Here is a 21,784-nt window from a genome sequence, read left to right as displayed (position 1 = left end):
GGGCAGTCCCTCTCATCCAAGCACAATTATACTCCGATGTTTTTTGCTGAAAGGATTATAATAGATATCTATATCTTTTATATCTATACATAGAGTAAAGTCATGTCAACGCTAAGTGCGTAAATATAAAATGCGTCTGGGCATTCGAACAAGAGCCCCCATAGAGCGCCGAACTCTATCCATTTTTCTTGGGATACTGCTAGCCTGCATGTTTTTTGCTGCTGTTTCTTTTCTTCTCTTGTTTTAATGCATTTTGGAAGAATAAATTTTGTGTACTCCCAAGGAATGCATTGACTTTTCCTATAACTGTGGGGATCCGCTTTCAGTCCTTATATGTATAGCAGTTAATATTGGGCGACGAAGTCAGAATGTATTTAGCACAATTGAAAAAAGAAACACAACGTTAAAATTTAAACTTATGTTATTGTGGAATACTGGCGTGTTGCGAGCGTGTTTTTATCTTAGTGCTGAATAAAAAAAAATATTATGCTGTTTATTGCTTAAAACTATACGGGTTAGACAATGCGTTATTGAAATTTTGATCCTAGGTAAGTTTCAGCTTATTTATTTTGCTTGATAATATGTGCTTCGACTTATATAGTATTGCGTATGCGAGCAAACACAAGCCCTGTGCGTTTGCGTTAGCGTTGCGTGTTCCACACTGCGTGTGCGCGTGAGCCACAACTGCGTCTTTGATTGGCGCATGGCGACGACGCGCATGGACGCCGTGGAGCACGCAACGCTAACGCAAACGTACAGCGCCTCCGCTTGCTCTTAAGGCCTATTTACACACCTGCGTCTCCTTAGGACCGACCGGCTTAAAACCTTTCAAAATATTTTATGACGAGAAAAAACACTGGCAGGCTGACGTCATCTATGCGGTGACCCATGAACTGCATTTCACTAGAGCGAAGGTTTGGCGCTATTTGCAAGGTCAAATATACTTACTACCTATGAGAAACGACCACTTATAGGTTATAACACTCACGAAAGGTTTTTTTTCTTGTCAATACTCAGGACCATCAACTGTTCCACTGCTCAGGACCATCAACTGTTCCACACTAGGTGAGCATGTGTGTTCTCTCGTAGTAAGATATTTTAGGAGGTTTCAAGGCACGTCGTTCTAACGAGTCACACGCGTGTGATAGGGCCTTTATACGCCTTACTAAAGCTCTCTAATGTCCTACACTACGCATTGCCTTGTTTTGCTTACTGGGCTGTGAAGCGGTAGCTTTTTTTGTGTGTGTGTGTCTGAAATATCAGGAGCTGCATATGCGTCTACAGCCCAGTGACTATGACTTTTTTCGTCTTGATGATACGTGCTAGAAAGGTTTGTTACAGGTGCGCAAAGCCAACGAGCTTACGGAATCTCGGTCCACGGCGTGCACTTGGACCACCGTGAATCCGGGCGGCAGGTTCTCCATGACGGTGATGTTGTACATGTCGTAGTCGAACACGGGCACGTTGTCGTTGATGTCCATCACGGAAACTTCCACCTTGGCTAGGGCGTAGCGAAGGGAGTTGTCCATCTGCGTCGCCTGCGTCACGCACAAAAAGGAGCGCCCGAAGATCAGAGTCACGTTGTGTTTTGTTTTTTCTAACTTTCTCGGTAAGACCCAGCAGAAGAAGAAACCACCAAGAATGATTGTGCACACGATGGTCACTGACCGATAAAGAAACGCAGGGTCTGGCGAATACCGCGCGCCTTATTATCGCTTTGCAGCCCATGAAATTGCGGCAATAGCCGATAAGAACTCTCAAGAACCAATCACGAAACGAGAAGCGTGAACATAATGTGCCATGCCCTGCCTTTCTTAGGCCTCCGGTGATTACAGTAAAACAAACTCAAACCAGAGGTGGGCGAAAAGTTTATTCTTGTATGAAACGCGGTAATTGACGTATCCATAAACGCGTCTCGTTCCAAGTATTTAGAAACGTGTTCTGTCTGAACGTATCCAGAAATGTATCCTGTCAATTAACGTAGCCTGTTCCAAGTTTTGTTTATTGTTGTTTCTATTTAAATCGAACGCAGTGCGCTTAAAAAAAGAAATTAAGAAAAAACTGCACATAAAAAGTTGTTTTTTGTTTTTGTTTTTTTTTGTTTTTTTTTTTGTTTTACTTAAATTTTATTTGAGATAACGTCTCTTGACGCATGCGTTAGACAGGACTGAATTTCTTTTTCCGGGTGCTTATTTTATGAAGGAGCCTACGGTTAACGATAGTTTTTTGTTCGAATGCTTACAAAAAAGTCGGACCTTGGACGTTTCTAATGTAAGTTGGTATTTTTATCTGACTTTAAAACTGATTAAACTCTATACTACGTGAAGGCGCTTTGCCCTTAATGTCTTGTCATTAAACAAAATGAAGTATTAAAAAGTGCTGGGACAGGTACAAATGAACTCGTCACATGTCTCGGGAAGCTAGCCCAAAATTAAATAATAAGTGAAAATCAACGCATCAACATTCACTCGCGAAATTGTCCTCCACCTTCAACACGTAAATATATTTCATTCTCTCCCCTTCTATAGGCCTTCGGGGCTTTAGGAAACGACAAATGTATTAAAAATATGTTTATCGGAAGTGTATAATTATATGGTTTTAACATTTTGAGTTGATTTTCACATTTTTAAATGTCTTAAAATAAGAAAACTACTTTCGGTCGGGGTATATCCACTTAGTGATATATAAAACATATCAGGAACATAAATAAACGAAACTTTTGCATATTTTAGTGAACGTGATTAGAGGAAAAACTGCGATATAAGACAAGGACAAGGATCATGTTTATTTCTTCTCGGTGATTGCTCTCCTTGCACCAGTTTCTGACGCTACGGATGTTGAATATACATTAATAGCTTAAAAACAAAAGCGGGTAAAGGGCTACATAATATGAGTCTCAGACGTGTCCATCTAATAACCATGGGCACTACCGAAATAGTATGGATACAAGGAAACATATATCTTCATGATGTTGCGGAAAGCAATTGAGAACTAGCTTTCACCCCGAATGCTCGACTCTAGTAATCTTGACAACGTTCACAAGGCAATTCGTGGCCAAAGCCAGCACGAGACGACAGCATATTTTATACGACAACCGTCAACAAACATTTCACAACAGGAACATAAAAATTGAAAAAAAAACGCTGCATACGGAACATTTTAATCTCATTTCTAAAGGCGACACAATCGAAAAAGAAACAAACCTGTTGAGCAAGATTGCCACTATGGTAATATTATTATAATCCGGAACGCAACCATTCGGCAGACGATTCCAAAATAGGTCAAGCTTACCATAACTGGAGCATATAGCGCAGCTTTGACCATATATTTTACTCATCCGAGTTATTATATTGTTAGAATAACGTGCTGTATCTATATTTCAATCTTAGCGATGTTTAGTTCTATCCCTGACACGTATTGATCGCGTCAAGATATGCAGCGACAACACCATTTGCATACAACTTTTTAAAGCGCGTCGTCAAACTTTTCGGGCAAAATATTTTCGACAAAAAACACCGTCCTCAATTCAACGCTCGAGGGAGTAAATAAGCCAAGTGGAAACGACCTAGAACAAAGCACAGGCTTACAGAGTATTAAACACACGGCCTGACATACAGCCTTGGTGCCTACGCAGTCGCCGATACAATGGCTCTAGCAAAAATAAAAAAAAACTATATTCAAACATTGTCATTGCGTTTGACACTGATCTTGATGGCCGGGCTTTGATATCGTTTAAGCTTACTTTTTGATACTTTTCTCAATAAATTGGGCAGCCTGAAAATTCAATAAAACGAAGGCCTTGAGTGCTTTTGCTTTAATACAGGTCTATATCGCCACGCGCGGAAAAAAAAACACCAATTACTTTCAGTTTCTTTTTTTATTATTAAAAAGACATTTGCGAAGAGTAAATTACCTAGAACGTATACTTTCTTCTAGCCGCCCGCCCCCTCCTCTCCCTCCTACACTCCCTCCCCTAATATTTCGCGACCTTTTCTTCCCCGAAGGTTACTTCCATTCCTAAACAAATAAATGAAGTAATAAAGGAAATCGCGGATTGCAAAAGATTGTGAAAGCCAGGATTCTAATTAAATTTTGAGTACAGCTGTTACTCGGAGCACTCCTTCAGTAATAATTTCCTTTCCGCGGTATAAAGAATGCCAAAAAATGGGTAAAAATCGCCCCCCTCCCCCTTCCTTTCCCCTCACCCAATACCTTTCCCCGATAAAGGAAAGCAAAAGCAAGATTGGGAAACAAAACATGACGCGAAATTTTTGGAAGGACACACTCGAGAACCGAAATGAAGGGAGCCCGTTAATACAAGTACAGTGTGTGCCTCGGGTCTCTCTCAGCACGCGCGCACACTTCATCCGACAAAGAAACGTCGCTGAATCCCAGCAAAAAAAAAAAAAGAGCCTCGCAGAAAACAGACGAAGCGTGCGACAAGCCGCCAGTTGTTGGACCCGACGACAAGTAGAAACTTTTTTGGCAGCATGTCATTTTCGCAGCCAGCAAAAATAAAGCAAAAAGGAGCAGAAAAAAAAAATTAAAAAAAAGTTGCGTGGCATATACACACGACGGCGACCCACGTCGCCTCCAGCGGTCCGCAGTGCAAACCCCACGGGCTGTATGTGCGCTCACACACGCGAGTGTGTGTGTGTAGGCGCGCGTCGCACATCAGCCAAGTCATTTGGACCACTTATCAGATGATGAGAAAATGCGCCTCCGAGCTTTACGCGTCTTCTTGGGTCCTCCTTGGCGGTGATTCGAGCAGCGGCGCTGGCTGTAATGGGCTTTGACGCGCTAACCGGAACGAATGAACTTGTCGCGGGACTGTGTTGAGGCTCGAACGGAAAGTGCCCAAGGAGACGGCGGCGACGTGTCTTATGATTCGGATAGATTTACTTTAAATACGAGTCGAGGAGGAACACAAAATGGCTCGAGGAAAGTTGAGTGACTGTCGCATAAATATCGCTCAATGCAAAATGACACGGTACGTTTTTTTGCTTTGTTTGAGCGAAATGTTAGCACATTGTATATTGAGCCTAACGCAATAATGCCGTGGAATCGTGTTTATTAATTACGGGACTAAATTTAACATTTATTTAAACACACCTCGATCGCAAAATGAACTAATTCCCACTAAAAGTGCTCATCGCTATGTTAAAAGATATCATCAGCACAGAAGTCAAAGACGCAACCGTAAATCTCATCGAGACTCCACAGCGCTTTTTTTGCTTGCGGTATGAAATAGAGATGTAGACTTTTTTTTCTAAGAGCGCCGCCATCTTGATAATTGCGGCGCGGACGACGCCGTCTAGCGGCTTAAAACTTGAAATTCCGGCTGGTTCTGGCAGCACCGCTACTTGGGTGGAGAACGGCTTTGGTAGACTTGGTTTTGGTGGGCTACTATATAACTCGGCCGGCCCATGGAGGGTCGAACCAAGCTGGCTAACCTTCCTTTTCAAAAGAACAAGGAGGAATGCTGGGGTGTTTTGATTGAGTCTCCACAGCGAAGGAATGCACGAGCAGTTTATTGTAGGCTATGCACATAAGTCCTCGGCATTTGATTGCTGCACCTTGAGCGGTGGCTCGTAGACATTTTTATACCCTTCACATATCATGAAGTAATGTCATACCTTTCTAATCGGAGCACCAGCACCGGGTTCGAATCGGTTAGCTTGCCTTCGACGAAGTAGTCGTGTACATAAACGTGACAATGAGTCTTCAAAGCTCTCCCAATTAACGCTCGCAATCGTCTTACTTCATAAATAAGGATCCTTGAGGAACATGTGAAGCTCAAAAACATTCCAACCAATACGGGCTGCAACTTTCTGTGCTCATCGAACATTTTCCGCGGTTGTTCTGACGCTTATCAAAATTATATGTGGAATTCACGACAACAGAGTGATAGCCAGGAAACCGTACATCTTCGGAGATTGTAACGCGATAAAAAGAAATACCCAGAACTAGCGGTCCGTCTCCAAGACTGTTTGCCCATATCTCTGGTGGTTGCAAACCCTATGTAAGCGGGCAATCCAAAAACACACCAGGTCGAGGGTGCGTCAGTTGCGCGCTTGTATGACGTAAGGGCATAAGGGCCTCGGTTGGCTACTCTGACTTGGGGAAGGGGACGATGCGAAAAGCTCTATGGATGTAGCACACCCCGCGAAGCCGTAAGCGGGAACAAGAGATCGACGGTTTATTCTAGATGTATCTTAGGACACTCATTAAAACGACTAGTTCCACGAAAAGTGCTCATTGGGGGCACTAACCTGAAGGGTAAAGTTTAGTGCCAGCCGACACCATTTGAACTTAAAACGCCATAAAGCACCGACGTCTCGTTCGCGCAAACTGTGTCTCACAGTGTTTACATTAGCGGGAGAGCGAGCATACACTAGGCCTAATCTTGATAGCTCTTGTTTTTTTTCCTCTAATCATATGCTTCCGTTTTGTGCCGAATCTAGCACTTTTTTTTTTTTTTTGGGGGGGGGGGGGGCTCTGACGCGTTCAGTCTTTCCAGGCACCCTAAATCGTTGAGGTACGTCACAGACAATGACGGCTACCATAAAGAATACAGTCCGTGGTCCGGTTAAAAACAACTAGCAGTGTATGTTCGTTTACAGCAGTAGCAATCTTTTTTTTTTTTTTTTTCTCCAGTACAATTGAACGACAAACTTCGCCTGACGTGATTCGATCAGACATGCCGAAACAAGAGATAAAGCAGCGTGAGCGGCGACCCCCGGCATATTGACTCCAAACCGTCTGTCCCATCTGTCGCGACGCACAATAATAATGAAAAAAACAAAACAAAGAGCAACGAAAGGAAGAGGCGGAATTGCAAACAATAACGCCCCCGACTCCTTTCTTCAGACAAGCGGCCTTTTATTGTATTGCGTCCGTTCGATTTCGCGCCCTCTGTGTACCAGGAACGCAAAAGAAACGCCACCACTTTTCTTTCTATTTGATTAACTTATTTCCCGCGCTTTTACTTATTTCCGCGTTTGTTTGTTTCTTTTTTTTTCCCGCCTTACAACGCGTTATTATTTTTTTTTTTCCTTCGGCGCTGCGCCGTTACCGTCGTTGCTGCCGGCCGGCCAGCCAATATTTGCCATCCGTCCGTCTGTTCCTCCCGGAGCTCCATGGACGCTGTTCCCGCGTGCGTGTGGATATACTGTACGTGCGTGCGTCCGTCCTGCGGTCCCACGCGTAACGATGTTCCTCCGAGCCAGGGCCCATTATATTTCGCTAGCCCTCCCCGCCTTGCACGCCCGGCACACGGCCGGACGCCTCTTCGTGGGGTACGAGGTTAGGGACCCCGCGGAGCCTTAATACGCCGAGTAGTCTTGGTCCAGCGCCATCCCCCAGCGACTGCGGCGGCGAGGCTTCGACGTAAACGGCTGGTGCTGCGCACACCCGGCGCCTTGGTGCAAGATAAGCCGCTGTACGTCACGGTCCGTGTACTCAGTGACGGGCGAGGAACAGTAGACCCTCGTTCGCAAAGGCAGCGTATCGTTTGGGGTGTCTCGAAAAGACCCGTGCCTGCGAACTGTATTTGAATCCCTTTAGGATGGACTACAGCGGACTCCGCACGTATCGTTCCAGCCAATTCAGTGCGTTGAACGCGTCACGTGACTACGCAATCCGTGCGTCGCCGCTCTCCTCCCCGAGATCACGTGACACTCACACGGCATTGGAGTGGCTTTGATGGCTCGTGACGTCATCTGCGGTCCATCCGAAGGAAAATAGCTGCTTCGTTGCGTTACGACGTTTGTCGTCCGATTCCGGGAGAAGGCTAACAGAGGAGATATTGTGCAAGTCCGTGGAGGAAGGGCTTAAGTAACGGTGCAAGGGGCAAAATACGGTTTAGGATATAGATGACGAAATCGGAGGATGTATGATTAGATGTTAGGTCACTACATTCGGTCTCAGCTGTCTCAAACATCTCTTCCTTTTTTTTTTTTCTTCTTTTCCCTTATTTTTGGTGTAAGGATTATGCGTTATCATCAGGCCGTGTCGGTGTTTGTGTATATCTTACGCTTTTATTATCCTTGATATTAAGATACTTATTTTCATCAAATATACCGTTACCCTATACACCATGAGAATAGTGGATGTTCGACTAAAGTGACGTATCATGAGAACGCCATGGGGTTACGATGAGAAAAAGAAATGGTAAAGAGTGAGAGCCCATGCGTATTGCATCTTATAATGGCTTTTTTAAGCTTCGCATGTGGAGTTACGTATTTATGGATTTCAGTGTACTTTTTTTATATAAAAACTCTTAGAAGCAAAACAATGCCGCCTTTAGTTTTTGAAGAGACGAAGGCAGTGGTGAATAAACCTCGGCGAAACGTAGACTGAAGAAACGCCTGCCAGGCTTCAAACGTTTCGCCAAGCTTTGTTTGCCACTGCTTTGTACGCCACTTTTCGAGAACTGAGGGCAGTGCTGTTTTGGTTGTATTACACGCGAGAGCTTGCTTTGTGAATCCACGTAAATCATACTCCTAAAAACAATTGTAATTTTTTTTTGTGTTTTCTTTTTTTTTTTTTGCGTTAGCCAATTTTTTTTTTCTTTTTCGCAGGACAAAAAAGTGACTCATGGAGCGGTTGTCTACAGGCGTTTAGGACATTTCAGAAATGTTCCATTCAGCTGGATTGTTTAACTAACAAAATAACTATAAAACGCGCGTGTGTCAGCAGTTTCCGAAGCGTTCTTACACCCGACCCCGTCAAAGGTATCGGACGAATTGACTCGTTAACTGTTTCTCACGCTCCCCTAAACCCACAGGCCACATTTATTTTGACCAGTTCACCCTGACCCCACTTGCCTGCGATCTCGTGAAAGACAAGCGAAGGAATAAATGTTCCAACCAGCTGAGCAGATGCGCTGGAGAGTAACTCGCTTCCATGCGATCCGTAAGCGCTGTATTTGCAAGAAAACCCATACATCTCACACCAGCTATGCAACCTTAGAATCGTTCTTCTTTTTTTCTTTTTGTATGATGAACTTCATTATGCAATTGATGATCTAGTTTAATCATGACGAGTCTATCTACTTGTTATTGTATTGTATATGTAAACATTGTTGTTTCTTGCATTTCCGTTTTTATTAACGATTGTGCCCGAATAATTAGGTAAGTAGAATGTGCTGTCCAGCAACCGAACTCGAAAACCACCTGGGTTTTTTCAGCATGAATTGAATCGATGATACGCGCGCACTCTCGCTTCGCAGGAAGAGTTTTGTTGATTCAATATGTTCAGACAAAGAAACTTGTCCTATCATACCTAGTGGCTCTATTTCGTACTCTGCTGAACATTTAAAAGACACGCATCCCGCACTTGGAAAAGTAATTACGTGTCTGCCGCAAAAGCCTACGAGGACAAAAAAAAAAAAAATTACGTGGTCAGTACTGATCGAGTACAACCTCCTCTGGAATTGTTTCGGGTAAAATAGACGAATAAATAAATGAACAATCTGCCGTAAAAATAATGGCTCGTGCTACGTAATGATAAAAAGCGTCCGAGTTTGGTTGCATTCATATTTTGTCAGTCATATATTTCACACGGAGGTTTCAGGGTGTGAAGAATTACTCTCCCATAACATGGCGTCTGGTATGTCTAACATGAGGTTTCGTGTGAACGACGCTGTATACGTGTTTCTGAGAAAAATAGAACGGAGAGAATACAACTCAAGGCAGGAATAGTTTGCGCTTAGTTTTTTTGCCTGGCCCACGGTGTGCTATGCGTGTATACCTGAGCCAATAATTATGATCGGCGTTTCTCGATCGCCACCTCAATGGATTCGCCCATCGGTCAGGTCACGTGGGCATGTGCCGCACTTCGTTGTGCCCGCGACCACATGGGGCTCTTCCGCGCCTGAAAGGCACGGAGAAACCTTGGCATACCCGCCATCACATGCAATCACCGACAACTTCAGAAACGCGGGGTATGCTTTCATTTTTCGTGCTTCGTGATTTCAGCTTCGGCCTTCATATCGGCGAACGCCGCAAGAACTCATTGCCCGCGGAGCGATGATAAGATGCACGTGACTTGTCATGCCCTGTGTTTCTTAAGCCGTTATAGTCGCTGACAACTTGAGACACGCGGGGCGGGGTTCATTATGTTGGCACATTTTACTCCGTGATTCTCTCTTCGGCGTTCTCATCAGCTAATGATGCAATTTAATTAGTTGTGGGCGTTAATAAGATGCTCTCCACAAGCCCCGTTCAGCGTTTTTTATTTGTTTTTGTTTTTGTTTTTTGTTTTTTGTAAATTTGGCATTGACTATCATCACCGAACAGTTTAGTTCGACAAATAACGCCAGATTATGTACTTTTTTTTTTTTTTTTTTTCAGCTTTGAGACGGTTCGTGGCCGCGATCATTGGACCCGATTTCGAGTATCGAATCTCCGACCACTATTTCGAAGTGTGACGCATGCAGGGCTCGTGTCCGATCGCTCAGTTGCATTGCCCCCCCCCCCCCCCTCCCCACTCCCAAATTCGTCCCTCTTTGGCACACCAAACCGCGCTGAGCAGCAGCCGACCGAGGCGCCTCCTGTTCACCGCCCTGGGGCTATAGCGACTAGAAATGTGGGCGTGATGGCGGGTATAAGAAATCTACCAATGCTATAACTATTTTGCCAGATTGTTTAGTGCATCACCAACATTTCGCTCTTCGATTTTTTTTCTTGTAATACCATTACTTTTAATCTACGATAATTTATATATAGTAAATTATTTGCAAAACGAGTGCTAACCTAGCACTAAACGCAGTAACGAAATGAGCAACCGAAGCAACCAAGTGCGGTCACTACGGCGAAGAAGCAAAACGTAATATCAGCGCCATCTGCTCTAGTGCAACCGCCCGATGTCGCGCTTCGTAGATACATTAGCGCGCTGAATGGCTTAATTATGCGCCAGGAAACGAGTACTTTTTTTTTTTCTTTTTTGGTTCTTACGTTCTAAATTTGTTTTTTAACGACAGCCTTATAGTCCAAATATTGGAAGAACGAAATTTCTGCGGCGGAAAACAAGGCGAAAGCAGGCAGGAATTACCTTGCCAAAAATAATTTAAAGGAGTCATTTTTGCGTAAAACGATGGTTTTACGTATGTGTTTGTTCAATTTCACCCGGTAAAAAAAAAATAATAATAATAGATCGGTGTTTTAACGTGGCGCTTAGAATCTCAACTTCATTTTTTTTTAGACGAACACAAAACGAAACTGTTAATTCATGAGGACGGAAATGAAAACCTCGTAGAAACGCTAATGTGCTCATGGTACTTACGCTTTCGACCATTAAAACGTGTTCTTATTTTTTTTTTTTTGTGTGTGTACGGGAAGGTTAGAATAATCGAAAATTCTTCAATAACCGCAACAAACTTTTATTTGAGTCAAGAAAAAAAACAAAGAACTTTTCAGCGTATTTTGTCCTATTTTTTTCACTTCCCTACAAGAAAATGTTAGAAACCGCAAACACAACGAGAACGATGAAAATGCAAAAACGGCAGGAAATGTGCTAATCTTCTGTCGTATTTGCATCTTCATCGGCCACGTTTTGTTTGCACTATTCAACCTTTTATCCAGTATGGACTAACTAGCGGAAACCCATGATTTTAATATAAAAGATAATACGCGTAAGTGCACCTAATGCTAATAGCTTTGGTGTACAAAGTAATCATCCGGATTTTCTGGAAGCCCTGCAGGTTAGAACTTTAGATAAATTTTTTTTTTCTTTGTAACCTGAGCGCGGATTTTTTCTTTTTTTTTCCTTCTTCTGAATGTTTTAAAAGTATTACTTTTAACTTCCTCGTTTTCGCATTGTGTGTGCTCACCATCCGCTGGAACATTTACAGCTTCACGCAAATTTATCTTCAACGCGCCGATAACTATACTCATGAAGACGGTATGTTAAAAGATTTTTTGGAATTGCGAAAACTAAAACCCTCCTCTCTTTGACTAAAACAAAAACAAATACATCTGAGACCAGAATAAAAACAAAATAATTATAATTATTGGCTAAGGTCAATGACAAGGTGAGAACTGAAAAGCGCCTCTTTCGAAGAACTGGCCTCCAGCACGCACCCCTTGTCTTCCGCCGTGCTTCAGCTGCAAGTGCAAGTTCGAGCCGCACGAGCCGCGAAGCACTGTCGAAGGTAGGCAGCTCGATCGAGCCGGAGGCGGAATAACGAAATTTCCCGCCTACCATTTTCGTCCTGCCGGTAACTCTAGCGTTTACACCACCCTATTCGAGCGATTTAAGCTAGTATCAATTATTGTTTTTGAGCGAGAAGGTGGTTCGTTATTCACTATAGTCGCGCGGTATTTTTTATTTGTTTTATAATTTTTATCTATGACTGAACGGCTAATAGCCGCATTATACACCGTAGCATTTTCGAACTGATTAAATAGATGCGTCTAACGTATTATTGGCGAATGCATCGCGACAGTCGTACGAAGAAAAAAAAAAAAGCTTCCATTCGAGTGATTAAGAACGGTACGCAACTAAGCTCATCGCTTTGAGAAACTCCTTTAAGCGAGGCTCGTTTGAGAAAATTGAACATTTAGGTTATATCCTCGGGGACTGAACGAAAGTTTTGGGGCACAAATTGCGTCAATCCGTTTCCTATGGGCGTCCAATTTAGAGATCTCCGTTTCCGAACGCGGAAAAGTGCTCGCGCCCAGAGCGAACATACTTTATTGCAAAACCTTTCTGGGAGTAATGTTTTTGGTCCCGCGTAGGCCGGGCTACATTTAAGTGATGCTCCAAGCCGTAAAGGTCCGGAATGTCTCCGAAGCAATTTTCTGCTTTAATTAAACGTCCCATCACCTGACACAGTGAAGCTTTGCGATTGACGTGGACCCTGTCGAAATTTTCCAAGAGGGCATAACTTACGGTGAGCTCAGTTAACGGCCATTAGCCTGGAATTTCGATCTGGGGGCAGTTACGAAAAATAATTTGGTATTTCATTAAGTTGGCTCGTATTCTGCAGATAAGCTAGGTTGGGAAAGTTTGCGTAACTTGTAGTTTTGCAACTGGGGATAGACACTGCGACTGGCGTAACTTTAATTGCTGTCGCAGTAATGATGCATGCGTAGATTTTCCGCAGAAACACGAGTCCTACAAGGGCTAAACCATAAAAAACACTTCTTTCCGACTCAATAATTGTTTTTTCAGCAAAACATTCTTTAGGACTGCGGCTGCTCAAGAGTCAGAGCGGCTCCCTTGTCTTTCTTTATCAGTCACGAGTAATGAAGACAAAATATACGAAATATCTTAGGAGGAATAAATAGTGTTAGGCATGGACTTATTAATATACACAGTATAGTTAATAAACAAAGTGAGTGCTGGAGTATTGATTTCCGATAGCGAAAGAGAAACATTTTCTGGTTTCACTTAAATATTCTTGTTGTTTTCTCGTCGGTTATGCGTCTTCATAGCAAAAACAAAAACTCCTTGACACCATATTCTAGCTCTTCGAACTAATGAAGTTATTTTATTACACGCCCCCAAGTCTGGCAGCATACAAGTTACTTATACAGACTAATCATCAATTGTAAGAACAATTTATGGCACAGCTCTGTGCTGTATATCGCAGTTTTCTCAACGACTTGGTTTTATGTACTCCACAAATGTCGGCTGGTTCTCCTTGCAAACAATTTTTATTGAAGAAACGCAGCTTTTCATACACAGGAAACTTATGTAAAAAAAAAAAAAAAACAGGTATGTACGATAACATTGTGCTGCTACGTCAAACTTTTTGCGCAATGCTCTGAGTTACGCTTGGCGGAAGGAAACCTCCTGCCAGTCATCCTCATTTTGAAGCCTCATCTTACTTTGTCTATGAACTGCTCCCTAAGTTCGCAAATTTTTTCCAACATATCCACGAAACCTGTACAGTGAACATCTGAAATATACATAGATTATATAAAAAATATAAAATAAAGTGAGTTTGCTGCAGATCACTGTACATATGCTAGTACTAGTACTCAACGTACTAGTACTAGCATCGTCATCAGAGCTTCAGACCAGATGGAATTTTTTTCTCGCGTTCGCGTTAGTATTTGAAAAGAATTGAGTCACTTGCATTGCTAGCCATTACCAGGCTTGCATATGTTCGGTAAATACCGAATAACCCCGAAAATTAAACCCCGAGTCGGTTTTATCAAAATCGGGAAAAAACCGAAAACCCCCGAATTCGTGCCATACTTGAGAGAGAAAAACTCCAGCTTCACGGGCAGAACTCTTACCCAGAGTTTTACTCTGTGTTAACCCGGAACACAGCCCTAACTGTACTCTCCGAGAGATTGGTTCTTTCTTCCGAACTAGGCATTTTATTCCCTCTTCTTTTATTATCGTTACAGAGCACTTCCCAAATATTAGGGCCGAGTGTATGTTCTCTGGAGGCTGGGGAAACCCAAGCCCATGCCCTATTTTCTTTAACGTAAACAATGATAAACAATGAATTGTTTTTTTTTTTTTTTTCAAAAGCAGGAATTAATATTTAAAAAAAGCCAAATTACTGGGAAATAATAAAGCCCCCCAAAACAGAGCCCTGCCCGTCACATATGACGTCTTCGGAGTTCACATATTGAGTTCGCAATCTTTCCTGGAAGCCATGAAGTTTAACAGTTACAAAGAAAAATTACCTTATCGGCTTTGAAAACGACAAAATATTCTTCTTGACCAGCATAGGAAGGGTCGATGAACCACTCGAATAAAACTGGAATATAAATTAAAGTAAAACAAAGTGTGGAATCTGACGGGGGAAACGAATTTAGAAAAAAAAGAAAAAGCAAAGGAGAGCAAGGGTTCGCAGCTCAGAGCGGCCAAGAATCGTTGCAGCTTGTTTCCGTTCATTAGGAGACCCCGCAAACTCGAGACCAGCGCTAATGTCCACCTTAAGGCATGCGCGGTTCCGCAGCAGCGTGGCACTCAACACAACATTAGGCGCGGGGAAAAGCTAATGCATGCAAAGCAGACAAGGGACATTACGAGCAACAGCCCGCGCGGCCTCCAATCAGCCTCACCACCGACTCTGTGTCCCCCTCTCTTCTAGGTTTTTCTTCTTTTTATTTTACCCGCACGTAATTTTTCCCTCGATGTTTTCCTTACCCATCCTCTGACACTTTTGTTTTTTTTAGTCTTCTCCATAGTTCCCTGTTTTCCCGCTTGAATCTTTCTACAACTCCCTCCTCGTTTCCCCTCGGATCTTCCCCACGGTTTTTCTCCAGCCACCCTCCTTCAACCGCTCTCTATATTTTCTTTCTGGGATTCGTTCTATTCCAATTTCCTAATTTATCTGTTTCGATTTTAATTTCCCCATTCTTTCGCTTCCCCTTTTTTTTTTCCTTTTTATCTTCTTATTCTGAAAAAAAAAAAAGAATACGACAAAGCTTTGGGGGTCTGGAGCCTCATGTTCCTGCGGAATAATAATGTTCCCTAGTTTATGGGTTGCTTTGTTTAGAGCGCGCTGCCATCTCCTATTAGAGTTGTGGTGGATGGTATCGCTGTTATTATCTTGGGAACTGAGAGCAGAGGGGCGGTGGGTCGGAAGGAGCTTAAAAAGAAAGGATGCATCACGGTGCAAGCAACGATTGGGCGGGAAGCAAGCAGGAATCAAAACAACATAACTTCGTCATTTGAACGGGCCTTTTTACGGCCTCGACATCACGTGACATCACATGACAATGCACCAATTCAGTCTCCCCGCTAAATTTGGCGCAAAAACACATTATGACCTTAAATTCATTTATTTATCAAGAACGTAGCAAGCTAGATTAACGCAACATCATTCGAATATCAGATCGTAGTATACCACGCACGATAGGCGAAATGTCAATCGATTATGATCGTCATATTCCCGAATAAGTGGCACAGCTGACGCTGGTCTAAACGCATCACGTCGTGTAATCGTCGCACAAATTTAGATATAAATATTGTTTTTGATTTGATACGCGTGAAAAGCTGACATTTTCAATGTGACTTTGTGTCGAGTATTTTTGTTTAAGTGAAATGTGAGAAATGGAAATCATGTGAGGATCAAACCGCAATTCAGAGAATAGGCTCAGGGCTACCTAGATGGTTCCATAGTGTTAAAGACGTCGTCATCGCTAACATATTAATACACACACGAAAGGAAGGAAACAGTGGCGTAGCCAGAGGGAGAGTTTGTGGGGCTTCAGCACTCTACCCCCGAAATCCAGCCAACCCTATAAAAGGCAGATTCATTTTGCCCTCCACTCCCCCCTCGGCACCCCAAGTCATGGACATCCCAGCCACCTCGATCCCCCAGAAAAACAAAATTCCTGGCTAGGCCACTGGAAAGAGAGGACGAATTGGGTGGTTATGCCTTTGTCCAGTCATTCTATTCGTGCCAGTGCTTATGTGATAAGGAGAAATAAAAATATTCCCAATGCTTGTAGCTCCACGTAATTGTTTTAAGTTAATGAGGTTCCAATACTTGTGTAGTAAAGAGCTCAGACGCCACCTTGATTGCTATCATTGTGCTCCACATTGGCAATCGTTGAAACATTTTGAACTCCATTTGTTTATGAAAATATCCTCTCTTTTTTCTTTCTTTATGTATGCTGATATTGACGTTCTATTTTTGTAAACTCAAGATTTATAGGGCCCGTCAGTTTCTTTTTTTTCTTGTTTAAGGGGAAATAGTGAAAAATAACCCCGCCTTCTTCGAAGGTCATGGCTGGAGATTCCTCTTTTTTTCTTTTTTTTCTTGCCGAACGCGTTGCACAAGAAAGTTACAGCCTTGCCTGGGGGTGCGCCATGCACTAGGAATAGCTCCAAGATATTTTTGAGTTTTTCTTGACAAAGTTGTAAGAGCAAAAATAACCACTGAATAAAGAACGCGGAAAACCTAAAAAAACGAGGGTTCGTTGCCGATACCCATGATGCAACTTTCTGTCGCAAATGTACGAGCTTAATCCTTCCTAGCTCCCAGCCTTTCAACGTGCGCAGGAACTTTATTTTACGAGGTAGAGAACGGAGGGAAACCGTTAAGTTCATCCCAGTCGGCCCAAGCACACGCCCGCCCGCAGTTGCGTACACAAACCGATTTAGTGATTTTCTTATTCGCAAAGTTTGCAAAATGGCGGCAAGCTTTGCAACCGCAACTTTAAATCGAAACCATACAAGCTCATCGTTCAAAAATTTTTCAATCCCACAAACACACACACACGAAAATGCTGTAGTCGGGAATGGGATTTTGTTTAATGATACGTCTTTGTCCGACTTTTGGCACGTTTTGGTAATCTATGAAACAAACGTTGTTTCTGGAGGATTAAGCCAGAAAACTGCGCTTTTCGGTTTGACCCATAAAGCGTGCACGCTGCTATTCTGAGATGTAAAATAGAGTGTGTCATCTTCACTTTCATATTTCACGGCGTACGAGGCAATTTATTAACGTCGGGGCACTCCAGCTTAAAAAGGGAAAGCTTTCGGGAGCCACAGGAAACGAGGAGAGATTTTTTGAGAACGCTTAAAAGTAAGTAGTAGACGGTTGCGCGCTAATCTATAAAGCAGTGAATACATGTGATGCTCCCGCCATATGGGGAATGTGTGAAATTTAACGTTGGATTTTTGGTTGCTGGGAGAATTATGGTTTGCGGAGAGAAAGGTAAGGGAAGCCGTGTAATGTATATAAGCAATAAATAAATAAATAAAAAAAAACAGAAATACTTTAAAAGAAAATATGTTTGGATTTTGAGTCTTTAGTTAGTTCATTAATGAAGCACGTGCGTTTCAACACCGAGGTCGTGGTGGACAGGAATTTAGTTGTACTTTCGATTAACACTTGTTTGTTTGTATCTTTAAATTCATGATGCTAGAATGTTAAAGTTCAATGTCATCGTAGCTTTTAGAGTAGCATCCTTTAATTTCGATAAAGTTTCATCTGCTGCTTAAACTAGCGTTGTAACCTAAAAAAAACAAAAAAAACTGGGATGCTATATTCTCCTCTGTTATTGCCAGACGTTACTTTTGGGAGTCACTGCGAAATGCAGCGATATCGTTTCGCAATAATATCAGTATTGCCTTTAAGTCGGTAGTCCGTTGTAACTCAAGAAGGTAGGGCGAGGAAAACGAAGACTAGGGAGGAGGAAGCTGGAGAGAGGAGGAGGTTTCCCCTCTCCTCTCCAGCGTTCCGTCTGCTTCTTCCTCCCTAGCCTTCCTTTCCCTCACCCAACCTTCTCGAGCTGTAACGTACTATACTTAAGTAAAAATGTATTCGTGAAGTCGCACGTCAATTTTAATATAAATGCATATATCGCTCTATATGGGAGCATGTTTTAAGTTAAGAACCTGAGGTAGCGCAAAATCATGTTTCCTCTTTCGTTGTGTGTGTGTGTGTGTGTGCGGCAGCGTCGGATATGAATATGTATGATTAAATATAACAAGACCGCTTAAAAAATGTGTGACAGTCCACGAAATGAAAGTCCATTGACACGAAAGCAATTTCCCGACGCGACAGAAATAATTGAGGGGTTTAACGCAACCCGTACCATCGGTGACACGTCAAGACAGCCTCTACTCGCGACGGCGTCATGCTTTTACTTTTTCTCCGAGAGTGCCAAACTGAGATGTACCACACCAAAAGCCCAAGCACCCCCCCCCCCCCCCCTTTCAAAAAAAAAAAAAAGAAAAAAACTTTCTTTATATAGTTTTCTTCACTGTTTTGCGTTATTATATTCACACTTTGCCGAAAACACAAAGGTTAGTACGTTACGCCGCCTTGCGCGGACAGCTTGAGTGACAGTCGGCGGTCGCTCGCCCGCTACGCCGGACGCGCAGGACATGTTGACGCATAATTGCACTTTCGTGGGTGCAGAAGTAGAAGCACACGCGAAATATTTCAGACTCGAACAAAACGGAGGAAGAAAAAAAAAATACGTAACGTGTTTATTCTTAGTTTATTCTAAACAGATAGAAATCGTCGTGATCGCTCGCTGTCCAAAAAAAAAAGTAAGAAAGTTTTTTTTCTTTTTCTTTTTTGTTTGAAAGTAGAGAGCCTAGATTGCAGAGTGTTTCCAAGTGCTCGATCGGAGTCACATGGTTTGTGAGTCGCCTTTTGCAATACGGGCATTGAGGGAGGTGAAAAAATGTGTTGATCGTTTGCCAGCGTCTCCGCCTTTACGCGCACTTTCCACCTCTCGATGCGACAGCGTCACGCATGCGCTCTTGCGACAAATCCGCCCAGGAAGCGTCCGCCATTAAACTACAAACGATCCCCGTTGTTTGGGTTGCACCCACTCTTAGATCTAGGCTCTTTGTTGAAAACAATTCGACCTCGTAGCCCTAACTAAAATAACAAAAAATGTGCAGAAAATAAAAAAAACGCGTTGTTAAGAAAGGGGCGAGAACCAAAAGATCGAAAAACCGGGAAATCTCGCTGCACTATCCCCGAAAATTCACTCCCTCTGTCGGTGGCATTCAACAGGGCCGTCCTATATAGGAAATATGAAGGAAAAGAGCAGACAGAACGCGCGCAGCTACGAGCACAGGGCGGCGCTGCGCCGGCGTCAGGTGACGCTGACAGGTCTTCACGGGAAGAGCGCACCAGGACGCCATACCCCCGTGCTGCATATCTATGGGATTCTCAATTTTGATGATATGTTCGTTCCTGTCCTCTACCACTAGACGTGGGCCACGCGTGGACTAGGACACTATTGATCGAGTTGACCAGGGGATCGACAGACTAAGAATCGCATGAACGCTGAACGGGCACGCGACTGCTTCCGTCAGATTGGACACGTCCTACGCGCCGGCTCGGAAAAGAAAAAAAACAAAACAAAAAAACTTGGGTTACCAATTTGTCATTGTCGTGTACCGTAGAATATCTTCTGTGGACGTCCACACTCCTGCTTTACCTGTTAGGGTATAGATCTTTTCTGTGTACTCTCGTCCCCAGCCACCTAAGAGGCATTTCCGGTATGGCCGACGAAAAAATACCAAGACGTTTCAATCTGTAACTAGTTAAAAAACAACTAGTTATAAATATATACAAAATAACAAAATGATAATGTGTGACGGTTACGCTTATATCCTAAGTGTCTTCTACTGGCGTGGCGACGGCAAAACAATGTTTTCGCCCATACTGGAAGTGACGACAATTCAAGATGGCGGCGCCCTTGAAGAAAAGGTTTATAGTCTAAATCTAGTTTCTCGCACTATAATAGTTTGAAGCCTGCTTCACACACTTGCGACTGCTTATACGACCTGAGCGGCTTAAAACCGGAGTCTAAGCCTTTTGTGACTGCTTACGACCGGCAGAAGAAGAGGCTTGAGAACCGGTCTTCGGCATCTCCGGCCCTAAGCAATCGCAAGTATGTAAACTTGGCCTTTAGAATAGGGGGTCCCCTACGCTTCGCGTCCCCCAAAAGCAACTTGGGGCGTCGCAAGGCGCATGTGCAGTGCAACACCCTATAGATAGGCTGCTCGTGGACACCGAAAACTCTCTAACGGGTGTGGGTGACGTGCAAACACATTCTTAGTACTTAATGCTTAAAATCGAGGGTCACGCTGCTCATTCATCACGGAAGCAGACAGGAGTCCGCACAATACCCGTGGTTCGAATGCCGCGGGTCACGTTTTCTCCTCGAACTTATTTTCATGCTGCCTTCGAAGCACGGATCTCGCGGTGACTCGCGTTCGAATCTGTATGCAGACTGTCTTTTGTATGATGGTATAAGCATTGTGGCACCGGCCTAATGCATTGTTTATACTCTAGGCCATCGCGCCCTTTACATGCTAAGCTCGCGTCTGCTCCACCCCGGGTGTGGGCACTGCGCACGCGCAGAACCCAGAACCCTGAGGTGATAGATCCGCACATGCGTCCTACCCGACAGCAGCGCCTCCTTAGCGGCGTGACGTCAGTGCCGCATGCTTGTCTATACCCGTTTTTACCACCAGAACCGTAATAAAACAAGTCCGGCTCCTCGCGTATCCTTACTAACTTCCACCTTTATATGGATAATTAAGATATATGCGGGTGGATTTTAGATTACACGAATGTTATCTTCTCAAGACGTACACGTTCCAAACGCCAAAAACAGCGTTTTTCTGTTTTGATAACCTAACCTCGTAAGAACTTCTTCGCGCCGCCTATGAACAATGCACAAAACTTGCTTTTTTTCTTGATGTGAAGAAGGGTATAGTATAAACTTTGTAAAAAAGGAGACAGGTCGCTTTTTTTTTTCGTAGCAAATTTTCCACGAAAAGTGGTAACGTTTTAAGCAGCGTCATATTTCTTTTTTTTCTCCGGTACCTTTAATGTTATTAATGGAAAGCAAACAGAAACAATAGCTTTTTTTCCCACTGGAGAGGCGATATGCTGAAAAGAGTATCTTTCGAGGTTCGACCTGTAAAGTTTCTTAAGCTTATCTTTCCTGTATTTATTTTAGAGATTGTTCCTACCTTACAGTTTAAACAGGAGATCGGCGTATGTATGTATATATATATATTTCTTTTGATGGAACGAAGAGGCGTAATCTTATATATGAAATCTATGTTTTATAGGCAGTAAAAGCAAGCGTTGCGCGACAACAAATGACGTTCGTTGTAGAGCCGTTGCCTTTTTTTTTTTCTGTTTAGGAGAGGACTAGCTCGTTTAGTCGTCAGCCCCAGAGTGACAGTGCGCAAAATTATAGGGCTAATACAAACCGACGAGAGACGGAAAGAAGAGCAAAAGATCATTACAACTTTCAAACTAGGCGTACAACAACACAAAACAGCCACAAAAACGATAAAAAAAGCACTGGCTGGCGGCTAT

The 21,784-nt window shown here is 43.2% G+C and overlaps 1 protein-coding gene across 1 annotated transcript in view; it reads right to left on the bottom strand.

Annotated features, from left to right (window-relative positions):
- The window catches only part of LOC8041254 (protocadherin Fat 4), a 207,404-nt gene that overhangs the window by 92,420 nt on the left and 93,200 nt on the right, over window positions 1-21,784 (bottom strand). The window contains exon 10 of the mRNA XM_040502714.2: window positions 1,365-1,538. Coding sequence (XP_040358648.2) covers window positions 1,365-1,538 — 174 coding nt within the window. The remainder of the gene's footprint in view (window positions 1-1,364; window positions 1,539-21,784) is intronic.

Source organism: Ixodes scapularis, unplaced genomic scaffold (genome assembly GCF_016920785.2).
Source record: "Ixodes scapularis isolate PalLabHiFi unplaced genomic scaffold, ASM1692078v2 PGA_scaffold3__209_contigs__length_174095766, whole genome shotgun sequence".
Classification (NCBI taxonomy): domain Eukaryota; kingdom Metazoa; phylum Arthropoda; class Arachnida; order Ixodida; family Ixodidae; genus Ixodes; species Ixodes scapularis.
Note: the sequence above shows the minus strand (reverse complement) of the source record. Positions and strands in the feature narration are given on the sequence as shown.